The sequence below is a fragment of the Doryrhamphus excisus genome, chromosome 17 (assembly GCF_030265055.1).
Source record: "Doryrhamphus excisus isolate RoL2022-K1 chromosome 17, RoL_Dexc_1.0, whole genome shotgun sequence".
Lineage (NCBI taxonomy): Eukaryota > Metazoa > Chordata > Actinopteri > Syngnathiformes > Syngnathidae > Doryrhamphus > Doryrhamphus excisus.
In genome coordinates, this window is record NC_080482.1 from 17,121,878 (window position 1) to 17,136,065 (window position 14,188).

Sequence of the window (14,188 nt, forward strand, 5' to 3'; positions counted from 1 at the left end):
TCACACAAAAATGTATGCAGGTATAAACGAGACAGTTTGATGTTAGCATGACAAGTTTATTTGTGTGTCTTGCACATACACGTTTATGTGAAAATGAACACAAGCAGACTGGCAGTGAGCTTTTTGGTTTTCTTCACTAGTGATTCTATCAGTCAACATTAAAGTCATTTTGATTTGCGTAAACTTCACTCAAGACAAACACAAACTGGACAAACATTAAGAGATGGCAGTCATCATCGTGGGAAATTGATGATGCAAAGGCAGTGCTCGGCTGCCCTCTAGTGGACATTAGTGGTCATTTTTCAAATAAATGAAATATCATTTCCTATAAAATGGGAGATTCGCACGAAGGCTCTTTTGGTTTCCACTGGCATGTTATTTATGTGGGTGGCGCTCTCGTCCGTCCACGGCAGTTTATTAGATTTTGATTGACAGCTATTTGTCTCAGCCCTTAGTTTCTACGAAGACACTGAGTGTGTGTGTGAGTGTGGGTTTTTTTTTTTTGGGGGGGGGGGGGGGGGGGCAGCTACAAGGTGACACATGCACCACATGCATAATTAGATAATTAGCCCTCACCTCATTTTTGTCGACAACTGTCACCATGGATATCCTTTAAATAATATTTACGTTGTAAAAAGCCAATATGTAGTCTTAAAATTGTCCCCACTGAGGGACGAATAAAGGCATATCTTAATCTTAAAAAAACACATAGACTGTATAGATTTAAAATAAGAATAGCAAAAGAAAAAAAAACGGAATATTTGGTGTTGCTATAGTAGATTTTACCCCCATTTTTCTATTGTAGGTTTAGTTTATCAAAACACTTAATAGATTTTACACAGATGAAAGGCTGCATGTTTGAAGAAGAAAAAATGTAGTACTATTATTAATTAGTAGTATAACTATAAACTAACATTTAAATAGATTTAAAATATTTTTGAAGAAGTTTAAAGCAAATTTATGTTGTTTTATGAGTTAAAAACTACATAACAGATGGAAAATTCTTGCGGAATTCATCACCTTTGTGGTAAAATGATGTGCTTGGAGAGATGTTTTAATATTTATTTGAAATTTGATTCCGTTTTTGACTTGATTTTGTGTTGTTTTTTATGACTACAATGAATAGAAATATGGCTAGTATTTATTGAAGTCATTTTTTAAATCGACATTCAACTTTGGGGCCTCGAAATCTAATTTTAGTAGAAGACTTTAAAAACCTCCCTGCTGTTGGTGGCGAGCATGCGTTGCTCTGTTGATACGACAGGAAGTCAGTCTGGCTTTTGTGGGTCGGCGTGATGCGAGGAGGATGGTGACGATGAAGGTGGATGTGAGAATCCATTCCTGCGCCAGTTCTTGCCCAAGCTGAGGTGACAAACACACACCAATTATTCATACTTCATAAGTCACGTGAACCTGCTGATTTTGTATTGATGCTGGAGTTATTATAAGACAAAAACAACAATTTTTTATGCGGGATATTTGACCTCCGTTCAACTCAACACTTGCTTTTTTGGACCACATTTTCTTTGAGTATTGAGTATATCATAGTATATTACTGGAGCACTTGCAGTTTTGAAGAACATATTACGACACACACCAGTCAAAGATAAGGCAGGGACACCATGTTGTTTTTAGGAAGCTGTTATGAAAAAGGCGAGTTAAAGATGAAGATGTTACGTGTGTCCAAAATCCCTTGTTGCTAATCAAAAGACCGGCATGAGAAGAAGGCCAAACGAGGACATGAAAGCCTGCAGACGGACGATATGATAGAATAGTAGAAAGTACTAGACGTCACGTACCGTCATGGCTACTCTGATACTTGCACGGCTGCACAGTTATCTTTACTTTCCGACGCTATCGCTAAATACTCCGCCCTGAGAGGGAGAAAGGAGGAGGAGGAGGAGAAAGGAGGAGGAGAAAGGAGGAGGAGCAGGAGGACCATCAAGAGGAGTCAAACAGTTTCAGTGAAGGAGAACAATCAAGAATACTGTCTACGTATTTCCTGTCCTATACTATCTGTTTCACAGAGAGTACTATCTCTGTTTGAGTAAACAGTACTCGTATGTGTTTGAGTCAGGAGTACTACGTACTGTATGTGTTTGAGTCAGGAGTACTATGTATGTGTTTGAGTCAGGGGTACTGTGTACTGTATGTGTTTGAGTAAGGAGTACTATGTAGTGTATGTGTTTGAGTCAGGAGTACTATGTACTGTATGTGTTTGAGTAAGGAGTACTATGTACTGTATGTGTTTGAGTCAGGAGTACTATGTAGTGTATGTGTTTGAGTCAGGAGTACTATGTAGTGTATGTGTTTGAGTAAGGAGTACTATGTACTGTATGTGTTTGAGTCAGGAGTACTACGTACTGTATGTGTTTGAGTCAGGAGTACTATGTACTGTATGTGTTTGAGTCAGGAGTACTATGTACTGTATGTGTTTGAGTCAGGAGTACTATGTACTGTATGTGTTTGAGTCAGGAGTACTATGTACTGTATGTGTTTGAGTCAGGAGTACTACGTACTGTATGTGTTTGAGTCAGGAGTACTATGTAGTGTATGTGTTTGAGTCAGGAATACTATGTAGTGTATGTGTTTGAGTCAGGGGTACTATGTAGTGTATGTGTTTGAGTCAGGAGTACTGTGTAGTGTATGTGTTTGAGTCAGGAGTACTATGTAGTGTATGTGTTTGAGTCAGGAGTACTATGTAGTGTATGTGTTTGAGTCAGGGGTACTATGTAGTGTATGTGTTTGAGTCAGGAGTACTGTGTAGTGTATGTGTTTGAGTCAGGAATACTATGTAGTGTATGTGTTTGAGTCAGGGGTACTATGTAGTGTATGTGTTTGAGTAAGGAGTACTATGTAGTGTATGTGTTTGAGTAAGGAGTACTATGTACTATATGTGTTTGAGTAAGGAGTACTATGTAGTGTATGTGTTTGAGTAAGGAGTACTATGTAGTGTATGTGTTTGAGTAAGGAGTACTATGTAGTGTATGTGTTTGAGTAAGGAGTACTATGTAGTGTATGTGTTTGAGTAAGGAGTACTATGTAGTGTATGTGTTTGAGTCAGTAGTACTATGTAGTGTAGTATGTGTTTGAGTCAGGAGTACTATGTAGTGTATGTGTTTGAGTCAGGAGTACTATGTAGTGTATGTGTTTGAGTCAGGAGTACTATGTAGTGTATGTGATGTGTTGCAACAGGAAGCAGACGGTGCCAGCGGGGGCCGTGGACAGGAAGAAGGTTTGTGAGTAGAACATTTGGTGTGTCTCAGCGAGCTTCTGGAAGCTTCTAAGAATTCCGTGAGCGTTTGTGGCGTCCACTCACGCGCTCTCCCTCAACGCCTCCTCGCCAGCCGCAGAGATCTTCCTGTAGCAGTAGATCATCTCCACCACCAACCAGAACTGCAAGCCGATGATGGACACGTACATCATGACCTCCGACAGGATGGACGCCATACCCCGTGTCACTGCACACACACACACATGGTGACATTTAACATCCTTTAACATCTGCCTCACTGCTCTGTTTGAAAGGTACCAAGTGGGGGGGGGGGGGGGGGGGGGCGGGCAGGACATCTTCTCGGATCCCGACCCCCCCACCGTGCAGTTCCATGATTGACGTGTGAAATAAGGCGTTACCTCGCGGCACCACCCTGATGGTGATGTTCTTGCTGTGGTTGGTCTCGTAGACGTAGTTGGAGTAGATGAGCAGGCGGTTGAAGATGCACTTGTACGTTCCCGTGTCGTTGTACGTGACCTTCACGATGTAGATGGAGCCGTCCTGAAGGTCGTCCGTATGCTTGCTGCCTTTCCAGTGCAGACGCTCGGCGAAACGCGGGTCTATCACCTCACCCCGTTGCCCCTCGTAGCTGTACAGCTGCATCACAAAGCATCATGGGAAAAGGCTAATTAACCTAGCATGTTTTTGGAATGTGGGAGGAAACCGGAGTACCCGGAGAAAACCCACGCATGCACGGGGAGAACATGCAAACTCCACACAGAGATGGCCCAGGGTGGAATTGAACCCTGGTCTCCGAGCTGTGAGGTCTGCGCGCTAACCACTCGACCACCGTGCCGCCTGACTTAAAAAATATGGAAAAAAAATGTTTGCAGTGCACAGATCCTTCCAGTACAACCCCTTCATTCATCCATCCATTCATTCATTCATTCATCCATTCATCCATTCATCCATTCATCCATTCATCCATTCATCCATTCATCCATTCATCCATCCATCCATCCATCCATTCATTCATTCATCCATCCATTCATTCATTCATTCATTCATTCAGCCATCCATCCATCCATTCATCCATCCATCCATTCATTCATTCATTCATTCATCCATCCATCCATTCATCCATCCATCCATTCATTCATTCATCCATCCCTTCATTCATCCATCCATTCATTCATTAATTCATTCATCCATCCATCCATTCATCCATTCATCCATCCATTCATTCATTCATCCATCCATCCATCCATCCATCCATCCATCCATCCATCCATTCATCCACCCATTCATTCATTCATTCATTCATCCATTCATCCATCCATCCATCCATCCATTCATCCACCCATCCATTCATTCATTCATTCATTCATTCATCCACCCATTCATTCATCCATTCATTCATTCATTCATTCATTCATCCATCCATTCATTCATTAATTCATTCATCCATCCATCCATTCATCCATTCATTCATTCATTCATTCATTCATTCATTCATTCATCCATTCATCCATCCATCCATCCATCCATCCATCCATCCATTCATTAATTCATTCATCCATCCATCCATTCATCCACCCATCCATTCATTCATTCATTCATCCACCCATTCATTCATCCATTCATTCATTCATTCATTCATCCATTCATCCATTCATCCATCCATCCATCCATCCATTCATCCATTCATCCACCCATCCATTCATTCATTCATCCATCCATCCATCCATTCATCCATCCATCTATTTTAACAACATCCATCCATCCATCCATCCATCCTTTTCTTGACCGTCCATCTATTGGTTCACCCGTTCACCATCATTCCTTCACTGTATTGTGAACATCCATTCATCCCTTCATCATCAAGGTTTTAAGAAAGAAAGTGAAAGTGGTGATGTGACATCCAGATGATGGAGGCAGGTCACATGATGCTTTTGGGTGTGGATGGATACAACCACTTCCTGCTGCATTCAAGTGCTGAGTGTCCACTAATGTATGCTATGCTAAAAGGCTCCACTGAAAGCTTCTTCTCTGCTCCTCGGGGAGGAGATGCAATGAAAAATGGAGGACTAATGTTCTAGAGAACATGGCGGCCACGTTTCCACAATAAATGGATGGCTTTTGTGATGAGTTTGTGGTGGAAGATGTGGTCATGTGATGTTCCTGCTGACTCACTTCGGAGAAGTCGGTCTCGCCGTCGGCCTTGAAGAGCCAGGTGACGGTGGCCGTGGCTTTCACCTCCCCCCTCATCTTGCAGGAAATGCAGCCCAGCTTGAAGCCCTGGTTGGCCACCGCCTCCGTGTCCGAGTCCACCTCCACGCACGCCGCGCCGCACATCCACGCTGGGCGACAGGGGGAGGCCGTGAGAAGGATGCACCAAGGACAGCAGACAGACGCTAATTGTACATGGGGGGGGGTGCATTGTACCACTAAAACATTGTACTACTACTAAATGTACTATGAAATGTACTAAGCTTTGCCTTGGCGTGCTTTCAGGTGCTCTTCTTCCAGACTCATTACTGGTAACTCAACTGCCCCCCCCCCCCCCCCCCCCCCCCCCCCCATCCGAGGAACGTGCACAGGAAATGTGGAACATGCACGTGGGAATGTGTAAGTACATGTCATGTTTTCATAGCAGCCTGGAAGATCAGGCTCAGGGCAAACTAAGTCCTGAAGACACAGCTTTCTCCACATTTGGATTTTTATTTCTAAAAAATCAATTATTGTTATTAATATAACAGAAATAAGAAGTACTGTATTGTTATATGGTGTGTTTTTTATATTGTAACTATTATATTTATTGTCAATTATATGTTATTTATTATATATTACTGTCATTATGACATATAATGAATAATGGGGTACTTCACTTGAAGTACTTTGGGTACCTTGAAAAGTACTATATAACATTTGATCCATTTTTATTATCATACATAGTATTATATGATTAGAGTATATAATAATATTTTTATTAGGTCATTTTTTATTATTTATGTCATTTTTATTATATTTAATTGATAAATGAAATGTGATTACACATGTGATTATTGTAATCATATTGCAATAATAATGATAATAACCCATAAATAATGCCATCCACCATGACTATGTAACAATAACAATAATATCTTTGAATCTAGATTTAGAAAATCAATATATTATTAAAACAATACATTTGATGTATTATGTAATATATATATATATTATATTGTATTTCATCCGTTAAAATGTGTGCCAGCTGTAATGTTAAATATAGCAATATGCTGTATATAAAAATAACCTATTGATAATGATTATAAGAATAATATATGGTATGATATATACTTCATAAATAATAACAATTTATGTATAAGTGTATTTAACCCTTAGATGCACGAGTGACTGGACCCTACACTCTTCCATAAGTCATTTTTCACTTTTTGACATCTTTGAAAAAGAAAATGACCCCGTACAACAATAGAAAATGGGAGGATCCATTGTGTGTTTTGAGCAATACCTGGAATATGAAATGATAAAAATGTTTCATTATGAAGATATTTGAAGAAAACAACCTGACCGGGTCATTTTTGACCCACTTATGGAAGGTTGGGGTAGTAACACAAAAACTACAATTTCTTAAAATGTATAAAAGATAAGTTAAAATGTGAACGGCATGATATCAAAAACATGTTTTTTTTAGGAATACCCGGAATATGAAATTATAAAAAATTTTCATTATGAAGATATTTGAAGAAAACAACCTGACCGGGTCATTTTTGACCCACTTATGGAAGGTTGGGGTAGTAACACAAAAACTACAATTTCTTAAAATGTATAAAAGGTAAGTTAAAAATGTGAATGGCATGATATCAAAACATGTTTTTTTTAGGAATACCTGGAATATGAAATGATTAAAATTTTTCATTAGGAAGATATTTGAAGAAAACAACCTGAGCGGGTCATTTTTGAGCCACTTATGCATCTAAGGGTTAAATATGTAATTCCTAAATATTGACTATGAAATAATGAGTAAAATAACTTTGATAGTGAAAATGAAAAAGTGTGTTTGAAGGACTTAGTTGCCCCAGAGTCGAGTCTTCTGTCTTCACTTGTCTTGTATTTGATTTGGAGGCACTAACATCAGCATTGCATCATACCGTGACTGTAAATGATATGGAGACCAACATATTATATTCATGTTTGCGCATCTTCTCACGCGGATGAAGATGCGGTTGCACGGCTCGCCACACGTTTGCTGGTAATACGTTTATTTTATGATACAGTATTTCCACAAAAGTGTCCCGGCGATGCTGGTTAGGCTTCCGTTCTTGGATGCCATGCAGCTTTCTCTTGCATGTGGTTTTTATTTCCTCTCGGGTGCATTTCAGTGCTGCTTTTTGGTTTGGGCCAAAACGGAGGGGAAATAAAGAGCGATGCTGCTGATGCGGCATCATATTCATACGCTGTATTGCTTTACATTCATCCATATATAGAAGCGGGAATCTATATATGCCACCACTGGTATCATCATGAGCGTTACACACCTGCAACCCTTTCTGTCTCACACTGCAGGCCTCAGCCAATCACGGCCTGCTACCCTGAACTCTGACCCCAGGGCACGCTTTTGGGGGGAAAAGGGATGTTAGGACAGGAGACACATACGTAGCTTGCTCATAGCAGGCTAACCACACTGCAGCGTCCCATTGGACACAAACTAAGTAGCACAGTTAGCATACATGGTAGTTGTTAGCGGGGGAGAGGTTAGCATGGGGAGGGAAGAAGCCGATGCTCTGCAGAGAGAAGGAAGAGAAGAGGACAAGCCCATAAGCAGAGGACAGGAGGACAAGTTAGGAACATAATAGGAACATAATAGGAACATAATAGGAACATAACTCAGATGTTATTGAAAGGGCCCAAAATATGATTCATATGAAAAATTACTCCGGTTTCCTCCCACATTCCAAAAACATGCTAGGTTAATTAGCCACTCCAAATTGTCCATAGGTATGAATGTGAGTGTGAATGGTTGTTTGTCTATATGTGCCCTGGGATTAAGCGGCCACTAGAGGGGGCTCTACTGAGTGTCAGGGGGGGCTCTACTGAGGGTTAGGGGGTTCTCTACTGAGTGTTGGGGGGCTCTACTGAGTGTTAGGGGGGCTCTACTGAGGGTCGGGGGGGCTCTACTGAGTGTCGGGGGGGGCTCTAATGAGTGTCGGGGGGCTCTACTGAGTGTCAGGGGGGCTCTACTGAGTGTCGGGGGGGCTCTAATGAGTGTCGGGGGGGCTCTACTGAGTGTCAGGGGGGCTCTACTGAGTGTCGGGGGGGCTCTACTGAGTGTTAGGGGGGCTCTACTGAGTGTTAGGGGGGGCTCTACTGAGGGTTGGGGGGCTCTACTGGGTGTTGGGGGGCTCTACTGAGTGTTGGGGGGGCTCTACTGAGGGTCGGGGGGCTCTACTGAGTGTTGGGGGGGCTCTACTCAGTGTTGGGGGGCTCTACTGAGTGTTGGGGGGGCTCTACTGAGTGTTGGGGGGCTCTACTGAGTGTTGGGGGGGCTCTACTGAGTGTTGGGGGGGGCTCTACTGAGTGTTGGGGGGCTCTACTGAGTGTTAGGGGGGCTCTACTGAGGGTTGGGGGGGCTCTACTGAGTGTCGGGGGGCTCTACTGAGTGTTGGGGGGGCTCTACTGAGGGTTAGGGGGGGCTCTACTGAGGGTCGGGGGGCTCTACTGAGTGTTGGGGGGGGGGGGGGTTCTACTGAGTGCCTGGCAAAGAATGCAAGCAACGAAGCAATAATTTTATCGTCTAAGCGTCCTCTTTAATGGACGCCACAATTAGTGATATTGTGTTTTTTTCTCCCCAAGGGCGGCATGATGATGGTTTGCGTTAATTATGAGTTGCTTGAAATGGCGCCATCTGTCATTGGTAATTGCCGCTGATAATCCCGAGTAAATCCTTGAATAATCATAATGAATAATAATAATAATAATAATAATAGAGGGCTGAGATAAAACTCATGTCAACAAAAGATGGATGAGAAGCAGCCATGGAAAGATGGTTCAGGACACCATGGTTGGAGGACAGTTCAAGAAGCTACCATTGAAGGATGGTTCAGGAAGCCATAGTTGAAGGATAGTTCAGTTAAAATGATAGCAATAGTTGTTAAAGGTGAGTTGTTAGAAGCCGTTGTTAAAGGATGCTTCAAGAAGGCATCGTTCAAGGATGGTTCAGGAAGCCATCGTTGAAGGATAGTTCAGTTAAAATGATAGCAATAGTTGTTAAAGGTGAGTTGTTAAAGGATGCTTCAAGAAGGCGTCGTTGAAGGATGCTTCAGGAAGCCATCGTTAAAGGACGGTATAGAAGTGAAGAGACATCAGTCGGGCAAAATTAAAGAAGGAGACGCCGTACGACATTTTTGCAGAGTGCAGCAAAAATGTCAGCACGCCATTGCGTAATCCGTGCAGGATTACGCAACACGTATCCTAATCCTGCATGTCAGCGGCCTTGGCTAACCCTTGGATCAACGGATGATGACTACAACAACAACAAGCTAGCTCACTTTTAATATTTAATACAGTAACTTGTCTCCTTTTGGCTTCTGCTAACGTTTTCTTGTTGCGTCCTCGTCTGATCTTTGAGTAAACACTCCTGTCATATAGAGGATCTTTGACTGGTGTTTCTGCAGTGAAGATGTAAGCCCAGAGAAGCAACAGGAAGTGCCGAAATACATGACGCTTCCCGTATCGCCAAAATAATTGGAAGGTTTCCAGATGACAACGAGACGATTGCAGCGTATGCGTCGGCGACGGTGTCGGAGCAGCAGGAAGGAACCCAAAGGTTCTGTTCTGTTCTGTCGTTTTAAATTTAAAAAAGTACGAACCATTAGCATAAAAACACGCCAACATGAGTGCTAATTCCTCCGTCCTCTGGAGGGCAGCGGTGACAGGTTGGTCACCTGGGAGGTGATACGGGATACGGGAGGGAAGGGAAAGTGCAGTCACGCTTTGATTGATGGATGAAGACGCTAAAGGGCAGCTGACATATTGTCTTCATCCATCTGCAATGATGACACGCTCACCTCTCCATCAGACGCACTTGTCCTTGGACACGCACACACACACACACACACACACACACACACACACACACACAGGAAGTAGTGTGTCATCACTGCTAGTAAAGGACATCTTTGTTTTTTACCCTTTCCAATGCTAACGTTGGACAGTTGGACATCATGCAAATAGCAATCATCTGTTCCGGGGTCAAAACGTCTCCATGATAACCACGACCACATGTGTTAGCAAAGTACTGTTGCTGATGGTCAGAGACGATGAGGTCACTCGCGTTAATGCCGCCGCCATTTGCAGCACAGATAGATGATCCGCCCCGAGACTCGGGGCCGGGGTGCATGAATTAGTTAAGAGGTGCACTACAGCACTACACCATGGCTGGACAGGAAGTAGTGCTCTGGATATGCTGGTATATATTTCCTTCCCTGAAGGAACCCTCTGCTGGCGTCCATCGCTCACGTCGCTGCTCGCCACCCGGCTGAAACGGCCTGTGGCTATTTTTAATCAAACCTTCAATCTTACGAGCTCTCGTCCGCTTTCCTGCCTGGTCCAGTTCCAGATGTGCTCACTTAACGAGCTTTACTGAGGTTGTGGAAGCATCACCTATCTTCAGCTGGAGTGTGTGTCTATGTGTGTGTGTGTGTGTGTGTGTGTGTGTGTGTGTGTGTGTGTGTGTGTGAGACTGTCAAAGACAAATAATAAAACAAACGTCAACATCTGGCTGACACAGATGAGCTGGAAATAAATCCCCTGTAAAGTGTTGCATCCTTTTTAGTGGCCGCTTTTAGATCCCACTGCTTAACCCTCCTCTTGTGTTTTACATTTGAATGCATCAAAAGAATCCCATAACATTTGTTTATTGCATCAAGGCTTTTTGACTTTGTCAGGAAACTCTATTTCAACTAAATAAAACCAAAATAATCATTTTTACTACATTTTAAAATGGTCTGGTTGAAATGATGACCACTGTATTGTTAGGGTGGGTTTGGACCCGGTTATAATAATATGACTATAAAGCAATATTTTGAGCCAAAACTGATATCCTAAGTGTCCAATTAGCCAACACAATGACAACCAGCTCCTCTTCTCATCATGGAAGCTTCAGGGGATTCTCATTTTGACCGCTTTTCCAGTATACCAGCAGAAAAACAAGGTCCAGACATGTGAGGGGAATTCACTCATTTTGTTCAGACTGATGGCTGATTTCACTTTTACAATTTGGATCATGGAAAGAATGGCAAGAAGTACAGTGAACCAAGATCTGGACCTGTTCTGCTTTTTCATTTCACTTTATACTAAAGTTGTGTTGCTGAAAACAATCACTTTTTATACCTTTTCTTCACATGAATATATATGGGGCAAAATTCACCCCAACACCATACATGTTTCTTTAGTCATTCATACTCAAATGAGAAAATAAATACAACTAATTGATTTAAGAGATATGTTCTATAGCTCTCAGTAATAGCCAGGTAACAAAAGAACCTTCAATTTATGAATATGATTGTTTAGAGGTTGATTTGACCATTTTTGGAAATAGAAATGGAGGGGTATAGTGACAAAAAAAGGCCTCCATGCCCACACCAAAAGTATTAAAAGCAACATTTTCATGGATGAGGAAGCCTAAGAAGGTAACCAAGACATGAGAAGCTAATTTGATGGTAACTTATTGTTTTTAGTGTATTTTATATCTGATTTAATACATGGGTCTAAACCCACCTGTAAACATAAGAGATGATAGCAGAAAGCTAACATAAGAGGAAGGTTAAAACGAGATGATCTGTGACGGCCATCCTTAAAAAAATGTTCTATGTCAGAACAAGATACGAAGGAATCCAACCAAACACAAAAACACGGGGAAAGAAATGTGTAAATTCCGTGACGGGTGTCAATCAAGAGAGAGAAACATGTATGAAAATTCATAGAACGCAACATAATCATGCCAGATGTCTGCCGTTAGCAAGCGAGTGACGAGAACCGTCAAAGCAGACACGAGTCTTTCCCCAAGTAGATCATCCCATCCTGTAACTACAGCAGTACCCATAAAACACCACCAGGTGGCAGTATGGACAACTTGAGGAGAGCAGTTTTAATGTATTTTAGTTTTATTGTATGACCCGTACAGTCACCAAAGCTTTGTTAGTTTTCTTTACTGTCATAATATTATACTTTATTCTCATAATACTTTTCACTAACCTCATTTTCTGTATATTACACCTTTATTTTCTTGTGTTTGTCATAATATTAGGATTTTAAAAAATAATAATATTTGCTTCTATTTCAACTCTGTGTAACTAAAATGAGTTTATTCTTGTAAAATTGGGGCTTTTTTTCTCTTAATACATTGAATTTATTCTTCTTAAATTACAACATTTTTGATTTTTGCAGTCCTATTACACCCCCCCCCCCCCCAAGTCAACTGTCAACTTCCTTCTTGGCAATTTTCTCGCCATAATTATGACATTACTCCCATAATATTTTTACTTTATCATAACTTTTTTGTTGGGTTTGTCATAATATTAGGACTTTTCATTCATATCTCAATCTAATGCTACAGAAGTTTTTCCTCAAAGAGTTTATTCTCGAAAAAGGTAGACTTGTTTTTGCTTAATATTTTTACTTTATTCTTCTAAACAGTTTTTGTTGAATTGCAACCTTTTTCTTGACATATTTTGACTTTATTCTTGCAAAATTCCGGCTGAAATTGATAAAAAAAAATTCAATGACATTTTGATTGTAATTTTTTATGAATGTTTTTTTTTTGTGCCACGGGTCCTAACGGTAAACCCCTCTAGCACACAGCTCGTAGGAGGTGTTGGCCTGGTACTGGTACTGGTACTGGTACTGGTACTGGTACTGGTACTGGTACTGGACTCACCTTGAAGCGCCACGAGGAGGACCAGAGGTGCCAGCATCAGGGACGACGTGATCCACGAAGACATGCTGCTGCTCTTCCCACACCTGAAGGAGATATCCACCCCACCCCAAACCCCCGGAAAAAAAGGTCCAAAATGAAAAGCGTGTCTCCGAGGAGAGGGGCCAATGTGGGTGTGCCGTCCACCCCCTGCTAAGAAGACGAAGAAAGACTGGTTCACAGCCCCGGTCCAGTCTCGGCTCCACGGCGTGCCAGAGTATCGAGTTCCACCACAGAAGAAGAATCACTCGTGGTGTCGCGTTTCAGCCTCTTGTTGCGTTCCTTCAACTACTTCTTTCTCTCTCCTTTTCTTGGCTTGGAAGCACAAGCAACAAGATGGAAGAAGCACGATGGCGATGGAAGACACAGGTGGGGGGGGGGGGGGGGGGGGGAATATGGACGGGATCCAAAGCTCAGGATGGATCCCAGTGGGCGGCAAACTGACTCTGGTTTAAACAACAAGGGTCCCTGAATGTGGATGCCGTGGAGTCCAGTCTTAGGTGTTCAGAAATAAAGCTACACTCGGTGATGAATATGAATTCTTAAGTAATATGACACACAGGTCACATTCAAATTAGCCCGTTCCAAATAAACACAAAGAAATAAAAGCCACGCGAGATATCCTCTTTTTGAAAGCCCTTCTTGGTGGACAATGACCTCCTAGCGATGGTCCAGAGGTGGCTGCGTCCCGTCCATCACCACCAGCGACAGGGATGGATAGATCTCTAGCCTCCTTGCCACGTCGCTCCACGTGCTAGGCGGTGCAAGGATGGCATGTCCTGCGTGGAAGGATGCTGCCAGTGTTTGGGATGGAGGGATGGGGGCGGGGGGGGCTGTGATGCAATGCAGCAGCAGAGAGGAGGAGCAGGAAGAGGATGGAGAGGTGTTGTCACGGCAACAGGGATTTGATGTGGCGCTTCCATCCTCAGCACCCCCCCCCCCCCCCCCCCACTCCACTCCACGTGTAGCGCAGGAGTGACAATTTCATTTGCATACAA

The 14,188-nt window shown here is 42.5% G+C and overlaps 1 protein-coding gene across 3 annotated transcripts; it reads right to left on the minus strand.

The window, feature by feature from the left end:
• Positions 1–513: 513 nt before the first annotated feature.
• scn1ba (sodium channel, voltage-gated, type I, beta a) lies at positions 514–13,980 on the minus strand. Of its 3 annotated transcripts, XM_058052834.1 has the most exons (8): positions 13,155–13,980; positions 7,948–8,001; positions 7,756–7,832; positions 5,408–5,574; positions 3,634–3,871; positions 3,320–3,461; positions 1,800–1,874; positions 514–1,362 (listed from the first exon to the last, which is right to left on the minus strand). In XM_058052834.1, exons 4-7 carry the CDS (start codon positions 5,567–5,569, stop codon positions 1,808–1,810), a joined length of 609 nt encoding a protein of 202 aa, XP_057908817.1. In that variant the 5' UTR covers positions 5,570–5,574; positions 7,756–7,832; positions 7,948–8,001; positions 13,155–13,980; the 3' UTR covers positions 514–1,362; positions 1,800–1,807. The 3 variants fall into 3 exon arrangements, with proteins under 3 accessions (XP_057908817.1, XP_057908818.1, XP_057908816.1); XM_058052835.1 differs by lacking the exon at positions 7,948–8,001; XM_058052833.1 differs by lacking the exons at positions 7,756–7,832; positions 7,948–8,001.
• Positions 13,981–14,188: the final 208 nt, after the last annotated feature.

Excerpts from the sequence above, each read along its gene's own strand:
- scn1ba (XM_058052833.1), bottom strand. The coding sequence starts at position 13,218 with ATGTCTTCGTGGATCACGTCGTCCCTGATGCTGGCACCTCTGGTCCTC. Across the intron at positions 3,872-5,407 it reads GCGAGACCGACTTCTCCGAA|CTGTACAGCTACGAGGGGCA; the intron begins GTGAGTCAGCAG and ends TTTGTGATGCAG. Across the intron at positions 1,875-3,319 it reads GAGGCGTTGAGGGAGAGCGC|GGCGGAGTATTTAGCGATAG; the intron begins GTGAGTGGACGC and ends TCTCCCTCTCAG.